The sequence below is a fragment of the Apodemus sylvaticus genome, chromosome 14 (genome assembly GCF_947179515.1).
Source record: "Apodemus sylvaticus chromosome 14, mApoSyl1.1, whole genome shotgun sequence".
Taxonomy (NCBI): Eukaryota; Metazoa; Chordata; class Mammalia; order Rodentia; family Muridae; genus Apodemus; species Apodemus sylvaticus.
The window spans coordinates 60,138,324-60,161,093 of record NC_067485.1 but is presented as its reverse complement, the minus strand read 5'-3'; the positions used below and the strand labels follow the sequence as shown (position 1 = coordinate 60,161,093).

Genomic DNA, 22,770 nt, shown 5'->3' with positions numbered 1-22,770 from the left:
TGTTTACATTCCAAATGATTTCCTCTTTCCCGGATCCCCCCTCCCAATATGTCCCATAAACCTTCTTCTCTCCATCTATTCTGCAATCACCTCCCTCCTTTTTCTCTGTCCTTATATTCCCTTCCCATGCTAGATCAATCCTTTCCAGGATCAGGACCCTCTCCATACTTCTTCATGGGAGTCATTTGTTATGCAATTTGTGCCTTGGGTATTCAGGGCTTCTGGGCTAATTAATATCCACTTATCAGAGATTGCATTCTATGTGTATTCTTTTGTGATTGGGTTACCTCACTTAGGATGATATTTTCCAGATCAAACCATTTGCCTAAAAATTTTGTGAATTCATTGTTTCTAGTTGCTGAGTAGTATTCCATTGTATAAATATACCACATTTTCTGTATCCATTCCTCCTTTGAGGGGCATCTGGGTTCTTTCCAGCTTCTGGCTATTATAAATAAGGCTGCTAGGAACATAATGGAGCATGTGTCTTTATTGCATGCCGGGGAATCCTTTGGGATTCCAGAATATGCCCAGGAGAGGTATAGCAGGGTCCTCTGGAAGTCTCATGTCCAGTTTTCTGAGGAACCTCCAGACTGATTTTCACAGTGGTTGTACCATCTTACAGCCCCACCAGCAGTGGAGGAGTGTTCCTCTTTCTCCACACCCTCTCCAACACCTGCTGTCTCCTGAGTTTTTGCCCTTAGCCATTCACCTTCTGAAGCCTTACACCTTCTGACTGGTGTAAGGTGAAATCTCAGGGTTGTTTTGATCTGCATTTCTCTAATGACTAATGATGTTGAGCACTTCTTAAGGTGAAAATTCTTTGTTAAGATAAGATCTGTACCCCATTTTTAATAGGGTTATTTGGTTCCCTGTGGTCTAACTTCTTGAGTTCTTTGTATATATTAGATATTAGCCCTCTATCAGATGTGGGGTTGGTGAATATCCTTTCCCAATTTGATGGTTGCCATTTTGTCCTTTTAACAGTGTCCTTTGCCTTACAGAAACTTTGTAATTTTATGAGGTCCCGTTTGTCAATTCTTGATCTTAAAGCATAAGCTATTGGTGATCTGTTCAGGAACTTTCCCCCTGTGCCCATGTCCTCAAGGGTCTTCCCCAGATTCTTTTCTATTAGTTTCAGTGTGTCTGGTTTTACATGGAGGTGCTTGATCCACTTGGAGTGAAGTTTAGTACATGGAGATAAGAATGGATCAATTCACATTCTTCTGCATGCTGACCTTCAATTGATCCAGCACCATTTGTTGAAAAGGCTATCTTTTTTCCACTGGATGTTTTTGACTCCTTTGTCGAAGATCAAGTGACCATAGGTGTGTGGATTCATTTCTGGATCTTCAATTCTATTCCATTGGTCCACTTGTCTGTCACTGTGCCAATACCATGCAGTTTTTTTTTTTTAACACTATTGCTCTGTAGTATTGCTTGAAGTCAGGGATACTGATTCCCCCAGAATTTCTTTTGTTGTTGAGAATAGTTTTAGCTATACTGGGTTTCTTGTTATTCCAGATGAATTTGAGAATTGCTTTTTCTAACTCTGTGAAGAACTGAGTTGGGATTTTGATGGGGGATTGCATTGAATCTGTAGATTGCTTTTGGCAAGATGGCCATTTTAACTATATTAATCTTGCCAATCCATGAGCATGGCAGATTTTTCCATTTTCTGAGGTCTTCTTCGATTTCCTTATTCGGCCAATATCTATTTTTAAAAGTGTTCAATATCCTTAGCCATCAGGGAAATGAAAATTAAAACTCCTTTGAGATATCATCTCACCAGTGTCAGAATGGCTATTATCAAGAAATCTGATAACAAATATTGGAAAGGATATTTACTGTTGCAATTTGATGGTGTAAATTAATATAGTCATTACAGAAACCAGTTTGGAGATTTCTCAAAAAGTTAAAAACAGAGGTACCATATAACCCAGCTATTTCACCCTTGGCCATACAACCCTACATATCTCTACACCTCATACCTTACAATAGGGATATTTGTACCACTATTTGTATTGGTGCTGTATTCTCTAAAGTGAGGAATTAGAGTCAATCTAGTTGTTTATTGATAGATGAGTGAACATATGCATGTATATATGAGTCTATCCATGTATAAATTTCATCATATATTTTATTCTGAAAAATATATATAAATGCCCTCAACTCTCATATTTGCTTTGCTGAGATATAAAAGGCTCTGTAAGATTGGTTTGTGTATTTACCTTTATCTTTACTTCAAGATGTTAACCTTTAATAATATCTCTGAAAAACAAACAAAATTTGATAATCTTTAGTTCACTTTGAACTCTTTCAATGTTGGAAGAAATTTAAAGTGTTTCCAGAGTTGAATCCTTCAACTCTGTTCTTGATTGTGCTCTACCCTGACTTTGCGAATCCACTTTGCTGTTATAAATCTTTTTCTTCCTTTTTCCTCTTCACTTAATAGACCTTGATTACCATTTCCTCTCCCTCTATTGCTCCCAGTTCTTTCTCACTTGACCTCCCATCTTGATCTACCTGTTTTCTGTTTCAGTAGGAAACAAACAAGCTTCCAAGGGATAATAATATGATAGGATAGGATAGGATAGGATAGGATAGGATAGGATAGGATATATCAAAAACTAACACAACTAAGGTCAAAACAAACTGAAGGAAAAGAAAAGACACAAGAAACAGATACAGACATAAAGTCTCTCTTATTCACATACCCAGGAGTCTCATAAAAACATTAAAGGACCTGAAGGGTTAAAAAGAGAACATGTGTGAGTGTGTGTGTGTGTGTGTGTGTGTGTGTGGTGTATGTGTGTAAGGTCTGACATGACATTATGAGACAAGGAACCTACAAAGACACCGTTGAGTTTGTTTTCTGTTGGCCATCTACTGCTGTGCATGTGGCCTACCCTTTAAGAGTAGTTTGTTCTACAAGTGAGAAACCCTTGGAGAAAACTAAATTTTCATTTGAAAGTGGTAATCAATTGCAAATACCTTTTTGGGTAGGGGTTGGGGCAGGAGCTCACTTGTTTCAGACTAGTGCCTCATCTATCTGTGCAGACCTGGTGCCTGCTGCCTCAGTCTCTGTGAGTTTACAAGTGCTTTGATCCTCATAGAGCCTTGTTTCCTTGGTGTCTTCCCCTCTGGCTCTTACATTCTTTCCACCTTCTGGATTTTCTGGGCCCTGAGGGGAGTGATTTGATGGATTTATCCAGTTTAGGAGTCTGTTTTCCATGGTCTCTCACTCAGGGCATATTGTCTGATGGCTGTGGGTCTCTTTACTTGTTCCCATCTGCTACAGGATGAAGTTTCTCTGATGATGGCTGAGCAAATCACTTAGTTGCTTCCATGACCAGTGTCTACAATTTTTTCATCTCTCTCTATCACACCTAAACTTCCAGAGGCTCCTTTGCTGATTCCAATTGCAACAAAATCTTGCATGTGTTGAAGAAAACACAATACAGAATCAAAGTCCATTTCATACCATTCTTAGACCTACTGAATTTCAATATTTGCTTTATTCAACTGATTTCTACTGAAATAATATTCTCTTATTATATATTTAGTCTGTAAGCCTCAGTAGCCTATTTTTTTTATTGGCACTAGCTTGGAAGCTGCCATTTGAAGGTAACTCAAGGTTAAAATCTTTAGCTATGATTGCCTTTCCTAGGTGTGATGGTTTGTATATGCTTGGCCCAGGGAGTAGCACTATTTGGAGATGTATCTTTGTTGGAGTAGCTGTGGCCTTGTTGGAAGAAGTGTGTCACTGTGGATGTGAGCTTTAAGACCCTTATCCTAGCTGCCTGGAACTAGTCTTCTCCTAACTCCTTCAGATTAAGATATAGTACTCTCAGATTCTCCTATACTAGGCCTTCCTGGATGCTGCCATGCTCCCACCTTGATGATAATGGACTGAACCTCTGAACCTGAAAGCCAGCCCCCAATGAAATGTTTTTACAAGAGTTGCCTTAGTCATGGTGTCTGTTCACAGCAATGAAACCCTAACTAAGACACAAGGTCATCATATTTCAACAAATTCAGTTGTTTACCTGTAGATTCTAGTTTTCTGATGTGACACTCTAAAATTCCTCCCTTGTCAAGGGCTTTCCTCTTCAAATTCTATATACACTTCCAGAGCTTTCTGTTGTTTCTTCTTTAACAGTCTTATGTTTGATTTGTTTTCAGTATATATTGCTGCAGTCAACAATTGATACTCTTTGGTACTGGGCTTCAGTACAAACTTAAGCTTGATAAGTGAGGCAGATAATTGTGTAATTAATCAAAGGATCTATAGGAGCACTAACCACACAGCACAGAGATGTCTCATGGTGTGTCAGTGGGGATTGCATGAGAGCTTGTATGGACTGATTCTAAAGCATGCGGCATTGTTAGGCAGGTGCACACTGAACAACTGTTGTTTGGATGGACTTGGTAGATGAGATCTTTGCTGAAATAAGGAATGATGAAAACCTCATTGTGGACTCTCTGTCATCTGGGTCAAGAAGCTCCAAAAAACGATGAGTACATTTACTTGATACATCAAACACATCTATATTCCCGTCCTTCCTCTCGTTAATTCTTTAACAGGTGTGTCTGGAGTACCACCCTTGCTTTAGAGAGCACCATAAGCCACAAGTGGAAGATGGTGTTACCAAAGACTTAGCAGACTGGTCCCTGCCCCTCGGGCATTTCATTTCTGGTGTCTGCTTATTTGTTTTCCTCAATTACTCTGAATGACAATTTTAAAATCAAAGGAATCAACAGAGTTTTTAGTCCAAAAGTGAAGTAATTAGCTCTTAGCAGGGAATTTGATGAAATGTTTATAATTAATACAAAAGAGAATGGCAAAAGTCTCTCTTCTCTCTCACCTTAGACGTACAAATGACATTGTGCTTTTATTTGGAACTTTCAGGAAGGGGACCAGATCACCATTTTTCAGGAAGCACAAAGGATGTGTCAGAAGAAGCCCATGTCTGCCTGCCCTGCCGAGAAGGCTGCCCCTTCTGTGCTGATGACCGCCCGTGCTTTGTCCAGGAGGATAAGTACCTACGGCTCGCCATCATCTCCTTTCAAGCCCTGTGTATGCTGTTGGACTTTGTCAGCATGCTGGTGGTCTACCACTTTCGCAAAGCAAAGGTAAACCCAGGTATCCTGGTCGTGGCCTTTCCGTTTACTAAGAGCAATTGGTTCTCTCTCCGAGGAAACTCAATTTCCAATTCCTTGTTACTGTTCTAGTAAGAAGACTCTTCCCCACACCCACATAATGTGGTTGGATGAAAGTGTGAAAAATTGTACTCTTTACCTTCCTTAGAAAAGAATAGTTAACAATATTCTGAATTAGTACTTCTTTTTTAGAAGCTTCTTCCTATGTAGTCCAGGGCTCTAATGGTCCCCTGCCTTGACCCTCCTCAGTGTCATCCCTTTGGTCTCCAGAGGAATTTCTGCCAGCTCCACATATTGTCTTTTATTTTTCATATCTAGAAAACCCTGTTGTGTTTCCATTTTGTTTTATTTCATTTTTTAGTAATATTTAATGATGTGGAAGATTTTTTTTAAGTACATTATAATCTGGAGAGTAACTATTCGTGGCCTTATATGTGGTCTTGCACCCCTATCCAGGGGTGATGTAAATGCTAATACACTCAGGGCAGAGTTTTCTTGGGGGGGGTGTCTTTCTCCATTGGTCAAAAATCACATGAACCTAGTGTTGTTTGGAATGTTTGATTCTGTTGCTTTACACTAAGCTCTTTATGACACTAGAAAAGACAATATGTTTCTATCCTTCCTGGATTCAAAAAACCTCTTCATCTTGGCAAAACTGTGCAGATTGCTATACATTATAGATATTTTTTGAAAATATGTATCTCCACGAGAAATTTAAAAAGAAAAGGAGCTGTTCTGGATGGTGTCTACCACAAAGCCACTAGTTAATATTTTTAAAGGCACAGTTAAGACTCTATGAAATTGTACCCAATATGCTGTTATAGATGCTCTTAATTTAATAGCAGGCAACACAGTTGAAAAATCAAGCTCTGAGTCATCTAGAAGATACAACATGCAATTTCCTCCCATTTAACTAGTACTTATTTTTCACTTGCAAAAAAATATGTTGATTTCATGTATAATAAAATAGTAGGCTGATATGTTGCTGGATAACATTTTCAAAAAGCAAGTCAGTAGAACCATAATTGAAAGTTCTATTTAATAAACTGCTCTAAAAATCTCACTGATGTAATAAATTCATTACACAGTGGATATCATAGCTCTTTATGCATTTTAATTTATTTTAATCATTAATGATTGCTGAGCTAAATGAGTCAGTGAGAAATGTTGGGTCCAATGCATCATTGGGTTATTGAGCAGCTTGCTATAGATAGTTCCTGCTAGACCAATGTTTAACTCCACTTGACTGTTAGTTTATACAGTTAGCGACCTTTCAGATTTCCCAAGACCTTCACAGAAAATTGGCAGAAACTGACCAGAACCTTTTGTTTATAGGACTGCCTTGAGAATATATTTTTACATATAATTTCATTAAATTTCTTTAATGAAAATTTCTTAGATGTTACTGGTTTGAAGATGATAACATTTGAAATCAGTTTTCATAGAAAGAGACACAATGAGAAGGGGGCCTAAGTTATAAGTCAGAGGAAGACAGATCTTGCATATTAAAGAACAGAAATGTTTGGTGACATTTTCTCTAGTGATTTCTCTTTCCGAACTGGATTAATGACAAAAATAATAATACATTTCAAGTATAGAAATTCATATGTATAGCATTTAGGTTTTGGGATTACTCTTTAATTTTTTTTATGTGTCTTGGTAAACATATAGTAAAGAAGCCTGGTGTGGCAGCACCAGCCCTTCATTTAGGTATTTCTCATTATGTTTTCCATTCCTGATAATTAAAAGAACAAAATATACTCATTTTACCAATTTCATCTATTTTGACAAAAGAGAAAAAGATCCTGTTGTAATATAAATGCAACATGACAATTGTCAGTTAAATAATTTATAATTAAATTCCATTTCAACCTTTTTATGACTATTTTCTTTTGTTTGAAGTGGAGCTCATGCAATATGTCATACACCAAACACTGATTCAAAGTCTAATATAGTCGTTAACGGAAGCAGCATAACTCAGAGTCTTTTCTTGGACAAAAACACAGGTGCAGATATTCATGATCTTCTGTTATACAACTTTTAAAAAATATGGCCTAAAACCCATAAATGATAGAAGACTAAACTGATGGATTGTATTCATGAAAATTGAGATTTTAGACCATAAAAGCACATGATTGAAAAAATAAAAAGACAACCCATATAGAAGCAGAGAATATTTATAAGTCATATATATATTTATAGTAAGAGAAATGTCCACAATATATAAGGAATTCTCATAAATGAACAAAAAGAGATAAATTTAATTTTAAAATGGAGAAAGGATCTGGGTAGACAGTTCTTTAAAAAAGATGTATGGATACACAAAAAGTTGCTTCATAATATTAGTTATTAGAAAAATGCAAATCAAGTCTATAATACTCAGTAATGTATGTAAAATATTTTTAAAATGCTATTAACCCAGTGATGAGAATGAAGAGAAATTGAAAATTTCCCATTTATTGCTATTGCAGATGCAAAATGGTGTGCCTAGATCGAGGATTATTTTAGTAATTCATTCAAAATGTAAGACTTTGTACAATATGACTCAAGTATTTTAGTCCTATCAATACATGTCTACATACAAACGCAGATAAATGTTCACGAAAGTGTCATCCACAGAAACTAAGTGGTGAAAGCCACCCAGATTTCCATCAATTAACACAAAGTTATAGTTAATTTGTGATATTACCATATAATAGAATACCATTTGTCAGTAACAGGTATTATATATTAATCCATGGAATGATATGAGTGGAACTTGAAGATGCTAAGTGAGAAAACAACTGCAAAAAAACAATACATTGTATGATTCCATTTATCAGAAATGCTCAGAATAAACCAATTCACTGGGCCCAGAAATAGATTAGTAGTTTCCAGGAGCTAGGAGAAGAGAAGAATGGGAAGTAACCATTAATGAGATTAGTGTTTCTTTATGATACAACATTCTAGAATGTTATAGGCATATATATATAAAACCAACCTCCAGAATCAGTGATAGGACAATCCACCAATTCATGAAGACTTAATCTTAATTATTATTGATCTTTCATTACTATGTTTCAAGACCTTTGCAAGATTAGCAGTTATGTTTCCCACCTGTGGGTTCACATATGACATTTAAATAGATGAAAAGAATAGGGTTTGGAAAATCCCGTCCTGCTTTTGCATCACACACCCAAGGTGCATGTTTATTCACATGTTAATTAACTCCCAAACCATTACTATCCATTTACTTCTACACAGCTTTTGTCTGTAAAGGGTTATTAAATGTACAATTAAACTAAACTAAAGGTTATTTGCTTATTTATGTCATTTTTAAAAGGTTTATTTTAAATACTTTTCCTTAAAAAATGGGAACTGTGAAGCTCTTTTCTGGCTATCAGTTGTTAAGAAGCCATTGAAAATATTCAGAAGTCAACACATGCTGCTTAGAGAAACAATGCAAGAGTTTATAATATATGAATAAATATGTTTGCTACTCTCCTTGTTTTCATTTAGAAAGAGACACATTTTTTATTTTTAGAACTGAATCATGTCATACATTAGCAAACTCAGACCCTGAGACTTTGTTAGTTGCCCAGGTTAGTACACCTGTGTAGAACATTTATATATTTGTACTTTCTTATATTCCTGCCAATGCACTTTCGGGAGACAAATAGAGCACAAAAAAAGTTAAAAATTAGAATAGAAATATTAGTGGAAGAAAATGATGAGGGTAAAATAGGAAGTGGATTGAAAAGTCAAGGACTTCTGGCAATTTTCTGTCAGCATGACTAACAACAGGTTAAATATGTTACAGCAGGCCCCAAAATACAAATCAACCATGAGAAATTCAAAAGTGCTGTCACTGAGCCTGGAATAAAATTTGTTCTGTGACTCATCACATAAAGAGGTCATAAAATGGAAAGGATGGCTGCACTCTTGCACAGAGTAGAATGATATTCTCCATAGCCCTTTCTGCTCATTTGCCTTGAATGTGTTAACTGTGTGTGCTTGAACACCCATCAGGCAAACAGACTACAGTGCCACAGTGTGCTCTAACACATCGTTCTTGGAAGCTTGGTGTCTGTTAAATGTTTTCTCACCTGAAAGGGCCATTTAGGGCAGAACAGTTTCAGATGACACAGTCTATCGTAGTGGGACAGAGACCATGATGGTGGTGTGTGTTCACATGATGCAGACCAGGAGACAGGGAGAGATACAGGAACTAAGGTCAGGCATAATCTTTGTAGCCTTGCTCCGGTGACTATTCTATCAGTTTCCTCTCTTAAAGAACTTAGAGCCTTCCAGTAGTCCTTCAGGTTGAAGGATGGGTGGTCTAAATGTAAGCCTGTGGGGGGTACTTCTTATTCAAACCATAACAGCAATGGATGTGGGGGGTAGGGGCCTACCAAGAGATAGACACATGAAAAGAAACACACAACTTTATCTATAGGAGTTATTCTGAGGCAGGGATGGGAATGCCCGGTTACAGAGGTGCCAGTGCTGTTTGTTCCCTGTTACTTCTCTTGTCAGCTTTAAAATCTTAGACTTGTATCATTTACACCAGAATTCACAATACAAAATGTCTTAATGGCCAGTAGTATGTAGTGTATGTGCAGTATTTTCTTTAGAGCCACTAAACATAGAACATCTTGGAGCTTGTGGTTCTTTTATTTAAAGTGGACTACTTTTGTGAAGTAAAAGAAATCACCACATTGACAAGTCAAAATTCAGTAAAATGTTAGCTGTATCAATCCCAATGCAAGCCAAACCGCTTGCAATAGTAATAGTTCTACGTTTAATTGCAGCAAGAAGTATTCAAGGTAAGAGACCTAAGATGGTACAGAGAGTGGACTAGACAGGTATTACCCTGCCCTTCATTCTGGTTCTGAGTACATTTATTTGAACAAGGTCAACCTAGACCAAAATCAAAACACCAAAAGACCTGCTCTCCACAGTTCTGGAGCAAATAATGAATAATCAGGGATCAACAACTATTTTAACATCTTATTATTTTAAATGGCATAACTGAGATTTTTCTCTCTGGTGACTGTTCAAGGTGGGTACAGCCAGGAGCACAGGGTGCACAGGAGTCGTAGAACAGCTGGGACAGGTTCCTTTTGGGCTCCATCTGCAGCCAGGAGCTGGGTTGAGCTACAGACATCTGTGGCAGGTAGAGCTGGTCTCCCAGGGGTGCTGAGACAGGCTTCCAGGCCTATAGAAGGGACAAGCTCTAGCCAGAGACAGCGGGACCAACTAACGCCAGAGATAACCTGATGGTAAAAGGCAAATGAAGCATGTTACCAACAGAGACCAAGGCGACATGGCATCATCTGAACCCAGTTCTCCCACAACAAGTCCAGGATACTGCCAAACGCCAGAAAAACAAAATTTGGATTTCAAATCATAGCTCATGCTGAGGACTTGAAGAAGGACATAAATAACTCCCTAAAAGAATTACAAGAAGGTGAAGGAATTAAAAAAAAAATCTAGGATCTAAAAAAATGGAAGTAGAAATAATAAAAAAATCACAAAGGGAAACAACACTTGAGGTAGAAAGCCTAGTTAAGACGTCAGGAGTCAGCATCAACAACATCAACAACAAGCATCAACAACAGAATACAGGAGGTCGAAGGGAGAATCTCAGATGCAGAAGATACCATAAAAATAGTGACACAAGAGTTAAAGAAAATGCAAAATGCAAAAATCTCCTAACCCAAACCATCCAGGAAATCCAGGACACAATAAGAAGACCAAACCTAAGGATTATAGGTATAGAAGAGAGTAAAGATTTCCAGCTTAAAGGGCCAGTGAATGAATGTCTTCAACAAAATTATAGAAGAAAACTTCCCTAACCTAAAGAAAGGCATGCCCATGAACATACAAGAAGCCTACAGAACTCCAAATAGATTGGACCAGAAAAGAAATTCCACCCATAACATAATAATCGAAACACCAAATGTACTAAACAAAGAAAGGATATTAAAAGCAGTAAGGAAAAAAGGTCAAGTAACATATAAAGGTAGAACTATCAGAATTACACCATAGATGGAGAAACCAACGTATTCCATAACAAAAGCAAATTTATACAATATCTTTCTTCAAATCAGCCCTTCAAAGGATAATGAATGGAAAATATCAACAACAGGAGGGAAAGTACAAACTAGATAAAGCAAGAAATTAATCTTCTTTTAACAAACCAAAAAGAAGATAGCTACACAAGCATTACTCTACCTCTAATAACAAAAATAACAGGAAGCAACAATCACTTTTACTTAATACCTCTTATTATCAATGGACTCAATTCTCCAACAAAAAGACATAGACTAACAGGCTAGATACATAAACAGAACCCAACATTATGCTGCATACAGGAAATTCACGTGAGGCGCAAAGACAGACACTACCTCAGAGTAAAAGGCTGGAAATTTTTTCTAAGCAAATGGTCCCAAGAAACAAGCTGGTGTAGCTATTCTAATATTGAATAAAATTGACTTTCAATCTAAAGTAGTCAAAAAGATATGGAAGGCCACTTCATACTCATCAAAGGAAAAATCTACCAAGATGAACTCTCAATTCTGAACATCTATGCTCCAAATGCAAGGACACCCACATTGTTAAAAGAAACTTTACTAAAGCTCAAAGAACACATTGCACCTGACTCAATAAAAGTGGGAAACTTCAACTCCCCACTCTCATCAATAGATAGATCATGGAAACAGAAACTAAATAGAAGCACAGTGAAACTAACAGAAGTTATGAACCAAATGGATTTAACAGACATCTATAGAACATTTTATCCTAAAACAAAAGAATATACATTCTTCTTAGCACCTCACAGTACCTTCTAAAAAATTGACCATATACTCAGTCAATTTATACACTAGCAGCTTGACAGCACATCTGAAGGCTCTAAGACAAAAAGAAGCAAATACACACAAGAGGAGTAGATGGCAGTAAATAATCAAACTCGGCTGAAATTAACCAAATAGAAACAAAAAGAACTATACAAAGAATCAACGAAACAAGGAGATGGTTATTTGAAAAAAAACAACAAGATAAATAAACCAACCAGAGGGCACAGAGACAGTATCCAAATCAACAAAATTAGAAATGAAAAGGGAGATATAACAACAGATACTGAGAAAATAAAAAAAAAAAATCATCAGGTCCTACTACAAAAGCCTATACTCAACAACACCAGAATATCTAGACGAAATGAACAATTTTCTAGAGAGATACCAGTTACCAAAGTTAAATCAGGATCAAATAAATGATCTAAACAGTCCCATAACCCATAAAGAAATAGAAGCAGTCATTACTAGTCTCTCAAACAAACAAACAAAAAAAGCCCAGGACCAGACAGGTTTAATGCAGAGTTCTATCAGACCTTCAAAGAAGATCTAATACAATACTCTTCAAATTATTTCACAAAATAGAAATAGAAGGAACACTATCCAATTTGTTCTATGAAGCCACAATTGCCCTGATGCCTAAAACACACAAAGACCCCCCAAAAGAAAGAGAACTTTGGGTCAATTTCCCTTGTGAATATTGATGCAAAAATACCCAATAAAATTCTTGCCAACCAAACCAAGAACACATCAAAATGATCATCCACCATGATCAAGTAGGCTTCATCCCGGGGGTGCAGGGATGATTCAGTATACAGAAATCCAACAATGTTATCCACTACATAAACAAATTCAAAGGAAAAAAAAACCCACATGACCATTTCATTAGATGCTGAAAAATCATTTGACAATATCCAACACCTCTTCATAATAAAAGTCTTGGAAAGATCAGGAATTCAAGGCCCATAGTTAAACATAATAAAAGCAATATACAGCAAACCAGTAGTCAACATCAAACTAAATCAAGAGTAACTTGAAACAATCCCACTGAAATGAGGGACTAAACAAGGTTGTCCATTCTCTCCCTACCTGTTCAATATAGAACTCAAAGTCATAGCCAGAGCAATTAGACAACAAAAGGAGGTCAACTGGATTCAAGTTAGAAAGGAACAAGCCAAAGTATCACTTTTTTGCAGAAGATATGATAGTATTCTTTAGTGACCCAAAAAATTCCACCAGAGAACTCCTAAACCTGATAAACAACCTCAGCTAAGTGGCTGAATATAAAATTAACTCAAACAAGTCAGTAACCTTCCTATACTCAAAGGATAAAGAGACTGAGAAAGAAATTAGGGAATGGATTCCCTTCACAAATAATATAAAATACCTTGGTGTATTTTGCAAGTGAAAGAACTATATGACAAGAACTTCAAGTCTCTGAAGAAAGAAATTTAAGATCTCAGAAGATGAAAAGATCTCCCGTGCTCATGAACTGGCAGGATTAATATAGTAACAATGGCTATCTTGTTTACAGCAATCTACAGATTCTGTGTAATCCCCATCAAAATTCCATTCTGACTGGTGTAAGGTTAAATCTCAGGGTTGTTTTGATTTGCATTTCCCTAATGACTAATGAAGTTGAGCATTTTTTAAGATGCTTCTCAGCCATCCGACGTTCTTCAGGTGAAAGTTCTTTGTTTAGCTCTGTACCCCATTTTTAATAGGGTTGTTTGGTTTTCTGGGGTCTAGCTTCTTAAGTTCTTTATATATATTGGATATTAGCCCTCTATCTGATGTAGGGTTGGTGAAGATCTTTTCCCAATTTGTTGGTTGCCGATTTGTCCTTTTGATGGTGTACTTTGCCTTACAGAAACTGTAATTTTATGAGGTCCCATTTGTCAAGTCTTGATCTTAGAGCATAAGCAATTGGTGTTCTGTTCAGGAACTTTCCCCCTGTACTGATGTCCTCAACGGCTTCCCAAGTTTCTTTTCTATTAGCTTCAGAGTGTCTGGCTTTATGTGGAGGTCCTTGATCCATTTGGAGTTGAGCTTAGTACAAGGAGATAAGGATGGATCAATTAGCATTCTTCTGCATGCTGACCTCCAGTTGAACCAGCACCATTTGTTGAAAGGGCTAGAAACATTAGATGTTTTCAGCTCCTTCATCGAGGATCTAGTGGCCATAGGTGTGTGGGTTCATTTCTGAATCTTCAATCCTGTTCCATTGATCTGCCTGCCTGTCACTGTACCAATACCATGCAGTTTTTAACACTATTGTTCTGTAGTATTGCTTGAGGTCAGGGATACTGATTCCCCCAGAATTTCTTTTGTTGTTGAGAATAGTTTTAGTTATCCTGGTTTTTTTGTTATTCCAGATGAATTTGAGAATTGCTCTTTCTAACTCTATGAAGAACTGAGTTGGGATTTTGATGGGTATTTCATTGAATCTCTATTTTACACCAGTCAGAATGGCTAAGACTAAAAATTCAGGAAACAGCAGGTGTTGGTGAGAATTTGGAGAAAGAGGAACACTCCTCCACTGCTAGTGGGGTTGCAAACTGGTACAATCACTCTGGAAAACAGTCTGGCGGTTCCTCATAAAACTGAGCACCTCACTTCTGGAAGATCCTGCTATACCACTCCTGGGCATATACCCAGAGGATTCCCCAGCATGTAATAAGGATACATGTTCCACTATGTTCATAGCAGCCATATTTATAATTGCCAGAAGCTGGAAAGAACCCAGGTATCCCTCAACAGAAGAGTGGATGCAAAAAATGTGGTATATATATATATATATATATATATATATATATATATATATATACAATGGAGTACTATTCAGCCACTAGAAACAATGAATTCATTAAATTCTTAGACAAATGGATGGAGTTGGAGAACATCATACTAAGTGAGGTAACCCAGTCTCAAAAGATCAATCATGGTATGTACTCACTAATAAGCCTAGAAAATTGGAATACCCAAAACATAATCCATACATCAAATGAGGTACAAGAAGAATGGAGGAGTGGTCCCTGATTCTGGAAAGATTCAGTGTAGCAGTATAGGGCAAAGCCAGAACAGGGAAGTGGGAAGGGGTGGATGGGAGAACAGAGGGAGGGAAGGGGGCTTATGTGACTTTCGGGGAGTGGGGGGCCTGAAAAGGGGAAATCATTTGAAATATAAATAAAAATATATCAAATAAAAAAAGAAAAAAAAACATTGCAAAAAAATTCCAACCCAATTCTTCATAGAGTTAAAAAGAGCAATTTCCAAATTTATCTGAAATAACAAAAAACTAAGGATAGTAAAATCTATTCTCAACGATGAAAGAACCTCTGGCGGAATCATATCCCTAACCTCAAGCTATACTACAGAGCAATAGTGATACAACTGCATGGTATTTGTTAATGAAAGGCAGGAAGATCAATGGAATAGATTTGAAGACCCAGAAATGAACCCACACACCTATGGTCTCTTGATCTTTGACAAAGGAGATAAAATCATCCAGTGAAAAAAAGACAGGATTTTCAACAAATGGTGCTGGCTCAACTGCCAGTCAAAATGTAGAAGAATGCAAATTGACCCATTCATATCTTCCTCTACGAAGCTCAAGTCCAAGTGGATCAAGGACCACATAAAACCAGATACACTGAATCTAATAGAAAAGAAAGCAGGAAAGAGCCTGGAACAAATGAGCACAGGGGGAAATTTCCTGAACAGAACACCAATAGCTTATGCTCTAAGATCAAGAATTGACAAATGGAACCTCATACAGTTACAAAGATTCTGTCAGGCAAAGGACATTGTCAATAGGACAAAATGGCAATGGACAGATTGGGAAAAGATCTTTACTAATTCTACATCTGATAGAGGGCTAATATCTAATATATCCAAAGAACTCAAGAAGTTAGACTCCAGAGAAACAAACAATCCTATCAAAAATGAGGTACAGAGCTAAACAAAGAATTCTCAACTGAGGAATACCAGATGGCGGAGAAACACCTAAAGAAATGTTTGACATCTGTAATCACCAGGGAAATGCAAATCAAAACAACCCCCTGAGGTTCTACTTCACACCAGTCAGAATGGTTAAGATCAAATCTCAGAGGACCACAGATGCTGGAGAGGATGTGGAGAAAGAGGAACAGTCCTCCATTGCTGGTGGAATTGCAAGTTGGTAAAACCACTCTGGAAATCAGTTTGGCATTTCCTCAGAAAATTAGACATAGTACTACCTGAGGGCCCAGACATATCACCCCTGTGCATTTACCCAGAAGATTCTCTAACATGTAATAAGGACACATGCTCTACTATGTTCACAGCAGCCTTATTTATAATAGCCAGAAGCTGGAATGTACCCATATGTCCCTCAACAGAGGAATGCATAGGATACGGAAATGTGGTACATTTACACAATGGAGTACTATTCAGCTATTAAAAACAATGAATTCATGAAATTCATAGGCAAATGGATGGAACTAGAAAATATCACCCTGAGTTAGGTAACCCAATCATGAAAGAACACATGGTATGCTGATAAGTGGATATTAGTCCCAAAGCTCAGAATACCCAAGATACAGTTCACAGACCACATGAAGCTCAAAAAGAAGGAAGACCAAAGTGTGGATAATTTGATCCTTCTTAGAAGGGGGATCAAAATACCCATGGCTCACAGCCAACCAATAGACTGAGCATAGGGTCCCCAATGGAGGAGCTAGAGAAAGGACCCAAGGAGATGAAGAGGTTTGAAGCTCCACAGGAGGAACAATAATATGAACCAACCAGTAACCCCAGAGCTCCCAGGGACTAAACCACCAACCAAAGAGTACAAATGGAGGAACCCATGGCTCCAGTTACGTACGTAGCAGGGGATGGCCTTTTCAGACATCAATGAGTGGAAAGGCTATTGGTCCTGTGAAGGCTCGATGTCCCAGCGTAGGGCTATGCCAGGTCAGAAAAGTGGAAGGGGGTTTGGTAGTCAGGGGGAGGAGGGATGGGATAGGGGGTTTTCAGAGGGGGTAAAGAGGAAAGGGGATACCATTTGAATTGTAAATAAAGCAAATAGCTAATAAAAATGGCATAACTGAGAGTCTAGGCTATTCATGTGTGAGGTAAGGATCCTAAAGAGTTAATGAGATCTTACTCTTCAGAAACACTTGGCAAACAATGCATACATTTGGGCTTAAAGATTCAATATCAGTAAAGTGTGGATGTTTTGAAACAAGCGAATTCTCCTAAAGCAATAGCAACATTACAACAGTTTTTAAAAGATCTTAATTTTAAATATTATTGAATTATTTTTTACCAAATATTGTGACAAGTAACATATTTTTCTATTAGATATTCCACACAGAGTATGGCTGGTTACAGCTTAGGAATGTCAAGTGTGTGTGTGTGTGTGTGTGTGTGTAGGATTTATTTCTGAGTAGAGATTCCAGAGAAAGAAGATACACTGGAAAGAAGGGTGGCTTTCACTAGACTTGCTCTGTGCTGATTTCAGCAAATCTTATTTTAGTACAACAGACAAAGGAATGGAACATTTTAGAAAGTGAGCATTCTATGGTCCATGTTTTCCCCATTCCTAGAAAAGTAATTTTTTTTTTTGACAGAATTAACCATGATGCCACTTTTTTTGTTTGGAAATGGAAGTGTTTTGATCTAATATGACTTTTGCCATGGTATCATCTATCTTTATAAAATATTGGGAGATTGAGATATCACCTTTTATTGCTGCAAAATGTCTGAAACTTGATTGTTCTAATCACCGCAAGCAACTCAGTGGCATAAAATACCTTCATGTTATAGGATGACTGTCACCACTATGCATTTTCCTTCTCAGAAACCATGGCTTCCCTACATTCCCATAGTGTGTTCCTGATATGTTTTATCAACAAGAAATATGCCGGTGAGCTCTGGGTGGGGCTTAGTTCCTCAGCCTAAATCCAGATGGTCATGTGAGATCATTCATAACTTGCCTTTTCTTAAAGCTACATTTATTACTGACCAGGTTAATCATGAACGCACAACATTAAACAATTAAAAAAGAAGTTAGGAAAATTATTTGAAATGTATAAAGCAATAAAGGATTAGTAACCTTAATCTAAGCACACACTTGAAACAAATCAAACCAAAATATTTTTTAGGCTTAAGGAAAGAAAGGAAGGAAGGAAGGTAAGGAAAAAATCACCAGAAAGTGGAAAGAATATAAGAATATTAAGAGTAACTTATAAAAATTAAATACAAAGCTATATTTTTATTTTCATAAGTAGTTACAAAATTTAACTGAAAAGTATTGCAATTTTTATGAACACAAAACTGAGTTGTTGGTTATGGTATGAGGATTTCTATCACTGTTGATAATTATATAAACTGGAGAGTATTTGACTAAAAGTTGGTGCATCTTAAAAACTCATAGTATTTTCAGTAAAGTATTAGAAATCTGCCTTAAAAAATCATATATATACACAAAGATTTCCAAATACATTCACAGACACACACACACACACACACACACACGCATGCACACACATGCATACACACATCAATACACACATCAATATATTTAGCATGTGGCTTCTAACCCTGTGAAAAAGACTAACTGTGGATGAAATGTCCTACATCATACCCTCCCCTGACAGTCACCGCTGGCCTGCCGATTCCTAGACAGCGTGCTTTGCCACAGCCTAGTGCTTCGCCTTGGCCCTACCCCTTTCTCTCATTTCTCTCTCTAATTCTTCATTACCTGCCTTTATTCTCTGTCTTCCCAGTCATCACTTATGCCCTGAACATCCACCGAGAGCTTCAGCTTACCCATGTCTGGAACACAGTAATAAACAGGGCGAGTCTGATCCTCATGCTTATGGAGTTTGTGTGGGGCTGGTGGTGAATAGAAGGCAGACCGTCAAGTCAGGATGTGATAGAAATGCTGTGATGAAATTTGAGAGTGAATGATTTGGAGCCGTGGGATTCTTACAGCCTCTTTCAGTGAGATATTATCCTCATTTCATGTCCACGTAAATCTTTTTTTTTTTTTTACCCTTTAACTTAGTAATCTTATTTAATGTAACAGACTTAAAAACAAAAACAAGTAAGAGCTAAAATCATCACTATTAGTACAATGTAAACCTGGCAGCGGGTTAAGTGGCCACACAAAGGATAATTTAGACCTTTGTGCACGTAAATCTAAGTGTGAACGACTAAGAAACTGGTCAAAGCTTGAGGAAGCTCGGATCTGTGCTCATTTGTTTGACGTTAGTTTACTTACTCCATAGCTTCACCACTCTGTAAAAATATATACCAGTACTCATATGTCGACAAAGCAATTTGATTTAAATACAAAAACCAAACGCTGCCGCCCCTGCTCCCCTTATACAAGTCTAAATACATGAATTGTTTTCACTCATCCCACTCCGTCCCAGCAAAGCTTATATGTCCTGTATAATTTCACGTCCAGTTCGTGCTACATACATACTAATGAACTAAACAAATCATATCTTTCCTTGGTAAGAGCCATATTCCTTGGCTCAACTCACTTGTGTTCCTGCATACTTTATGGTTTACCCTAAGAGAAATAGGGTAAAATAGAGAGAGAGAGAGAGAGAGAGAGAGAGAGAGAGAGAGAGAGAGAGAGAGAGTGTGTGTGTGTGTGTGTGTGTGATATGGTTAGGTGAACATTATGAAAAGATTAGAGCAAAAGAATATCTTATCCAAAAGAATCTTTGTCTCTGTGTGCTGCTTAAGAAATATAATTTAAATATCCTCATACTCCATCTGGTGGCACACTACTAATTATGAATTATGAAGCTTAAGTAAAGTGATTATAACTTATTTGTATATGCCTTAAGAGATATATAAAATTCTTAGTGATTACCAAAGCTCCATTATCAGGTTCTCTTGAGACATTTCTACTTACTAATGTTTATTTATGAAGCCAATTGCTTATTAAATAAGCTAAAAATAGCTTTTTAAAATTTAATGTGCTAATATACAAAACTGCTTGTTAGTTGAAATGTATTGTGAGAGATAAATCACTTGTTTTATTTACAAATTTCTAGGGGCTTCTTCATTTTAAGGTTTATCAAACATTTTTGTAAGTAAAAGACTGTAGTATTATAAAGCAATATATTTGTATATTCAGAAATTAAAATTAGTTATGTCTTCATTAATATTTAGATAAGTTTGTAAAGATGTCTTATTTATGATATGTTCACATATCATAAACTAAATAAAGGAAGAAATATAAGGAGATATTACATAATACATACATACCCATTGTGTGTGTGTGTGTGTGTGTGTGTGTGTGTGTGTGTGTGTGTGTGTTGGTCTTTCAAATCATAACTGCTTTTAAAAGGTTTCTACTTGTAATTACATGCATCTGTGTGAGAGTATGCGCACATGAGTGAAGTTGCCTACAGAAGCCAGAAGAGGGCGTCAGATCCTCTACAGCTGGAGTTGTGATCTGCCAGTGTGGATTCTGGGATCTGAACTCAGGTTCTCTCTAAGAGCAATATGTGCTCTTCACTGCTAAACCGCTTTTTGAGCTTGTAACACAATAACTCTTTAATTTACCAAACTCTTTTTAAAAAAATAAAACTCAATTTCGTCTTTTATAATCCAGAGATAACAATTAATTTAATTTTCTGTGGATACCAGGGCGATCAAAAAGTAGGGGGTATCCTTAAATTTATAATTAATGGGTAAAAGAAAGTGCTTAGTAAATGTAATAGGTATATGCTCAGGATGTGTTGCAGTATACAAATACAAATGGTTAAGTCTACCCTGGGTGAGTAAATGAATTTCTGTGATCAGACCAATAGCAGGTAGTGAGACAGCCTGCCTGGAAGATGCATATTAAGTACATACTAAAAATTTAAAAAACGTCAGCGTGGCAATGTACACTTTACTATAATGTCAGCTGGAATAAATGGACTGCAACCATTTTAGACTTGGACAAGTCATGTGCTCACTTACTGTTGACTGAGGCAGCATTACGGTCCCAGGATGGATAGCAGTGCAAAGACAGAGGGAAAATACATGGAGTTGATGTGAGGAGAGGATTCTGTGAAGAAAACACCACAGGAGTGAAGGTGGCAAAGCATGAAGAAACCTGGGGCGTCCTGTGAGCTGAAGGACAGAGGATAGAAGCAGAGGGTGGGGGAGATGAGGAGGTGACCGTAGGGAGAAAATGAGCATAGGTAGGTAGCTGGTAACAGCCACCGAAGGGTTTGGAGCAGGAAATCAGATGATTCCATGTACTGAGATCCTATCTGCAATCGTCCTTTACTGTTGTTTCTTTAGTTGCCTTGTGGTAGATAGTGGCAGGTGTAAAATGGTGGAAGTGTTAAGTTCCTTGAATATGCTAAGCAAGAGGTCTCAGTAGCATTTCAATTTTTTTTTTAATTTTTTTTTTTTTTTGAGACAGGGTTCCTCTGTGTAGCCCTGGCTGTCCTGGAACTCACTTGTAGACCAGGCTGGCCTCGAACTCAGAAATCCGCCTGCCTCTGCCTCCCAGAGTGCTGGGATTCCAGGCATGCGCCACCACCGCCCGGCATCAGTAGCATTTCAAATGGAAGACAGTGGGTATATATGAGATGCATTTGTAGAAATAATTCTCAGAAGCTGCTGACAAATCTGATTTGGGAGGCAAGGGGAAAAAAAAGGAAAGTCAAGTATGATTCTCTTGCATTTTGACTTGCAGAACTGGACAGAGTACTGCCCACTAAAATTAGGAAAACAGGGAACACTGGGGAAAAAGCTGATTGGAGGCTCACAGAGAAAAAGACAATTAGAAGTTGCATTTCAACATGCTTGATTGTTGTAGATTTGACAAGCTTTGCAAATAAAAATACAGTCTTCCCACTTAAATTTGTGTTTCGGATCTGACCTAACCTACTTACAAGAAATCAGAGTGGAGCTGTCAGCTAGGGAAGTAAGTGGTTTAGCAATGTGAGCAGGGAGCCAGGGAGGGGGTCTTGAGATAAAGCCATAAACTAGGAGTCATGCACAAAGGCTTGGGAAACTGGGCTGCGAGAAGAGGGGATGTATGACTGACAGGTGCAGAGAGAAGAGAGCAGGGGGACCTCTGCACTGTGTGGGGTGAAGTAGAATATAAGAACTGTTTGCACATTTGAGGGGCAGCCAAAGAGGAGAGGAAAGGCAGCCTGCTGTCATATTCGAGAATCCAGGAGACAGGGCTGTTTAAAAGAAAGACAGAACCAACAATGGGGACACTACTGAACCACGGCATACAACGAGGAACACACAATCTATTACAGTGAGCAGTGAATGACTGCTCGCTGGAGACCTGAGCAGTCAGTAGAGGTTTTAAATAATGGTTGAGGGAGTAGAGAAAGCATGTGTGTCCAAATTGTCTAAACCCTCTATTTCCACGAAACGATACAATGCAGCGAGTAGACAATGATACCTGAGACTCTGAATAACTGAGAATTCAGGAACTTTACTTAGATTAAGAAGACATCTGAAACAGTCTTTGGAGTTAGAAGAAAAGACAGAGGGAGGGTGCGGGAGTCAAAAAACATGTGGTAGCTGGTAGCCATCCCTCTCCACACTGTTCTGATTACCATGGTTTTACAAGGTCTTAAAAGCATCCAGGATAGTTTCAGTCTTTTCTTATACCATTTACTGAAAGCTAACTGAACTCAATACAAAACCCTATTGGAATTTTGATTGCGATTGAATTTATCTGTAAAAACCAAACCAAAACAACAACCAAACAAAAACCCACAGCCATCTTTTTTCAGCCCCAAAT

The 22,770-nt window shown here is 37.6% G+C and overlaps 1 protein-coding gene across 1 annotated transcript in view; it reads left to right on the top strand.

Annotated features, from left to right (window-relative positions):
- Gpr158 (G protein-coupled receptor 158) overlaps nucleotides 1-22,770 on the top strand; it is a 407,492-nt gene that overhangs the window by 217,009 nt on the left and 167,713 nt on the right. The window contains exon 4 of the mRNA XM_052156881.1: nucleotides 4,913-5,136. Within this exon, the coding sequence (XP_052012841.1) occupies nucleotides 4,913-5,136 (224 nt within the window). The remainder of the gene's footprint in view (nucleotides 1-4,912; nucleotides 5,137-22,770) is intronic.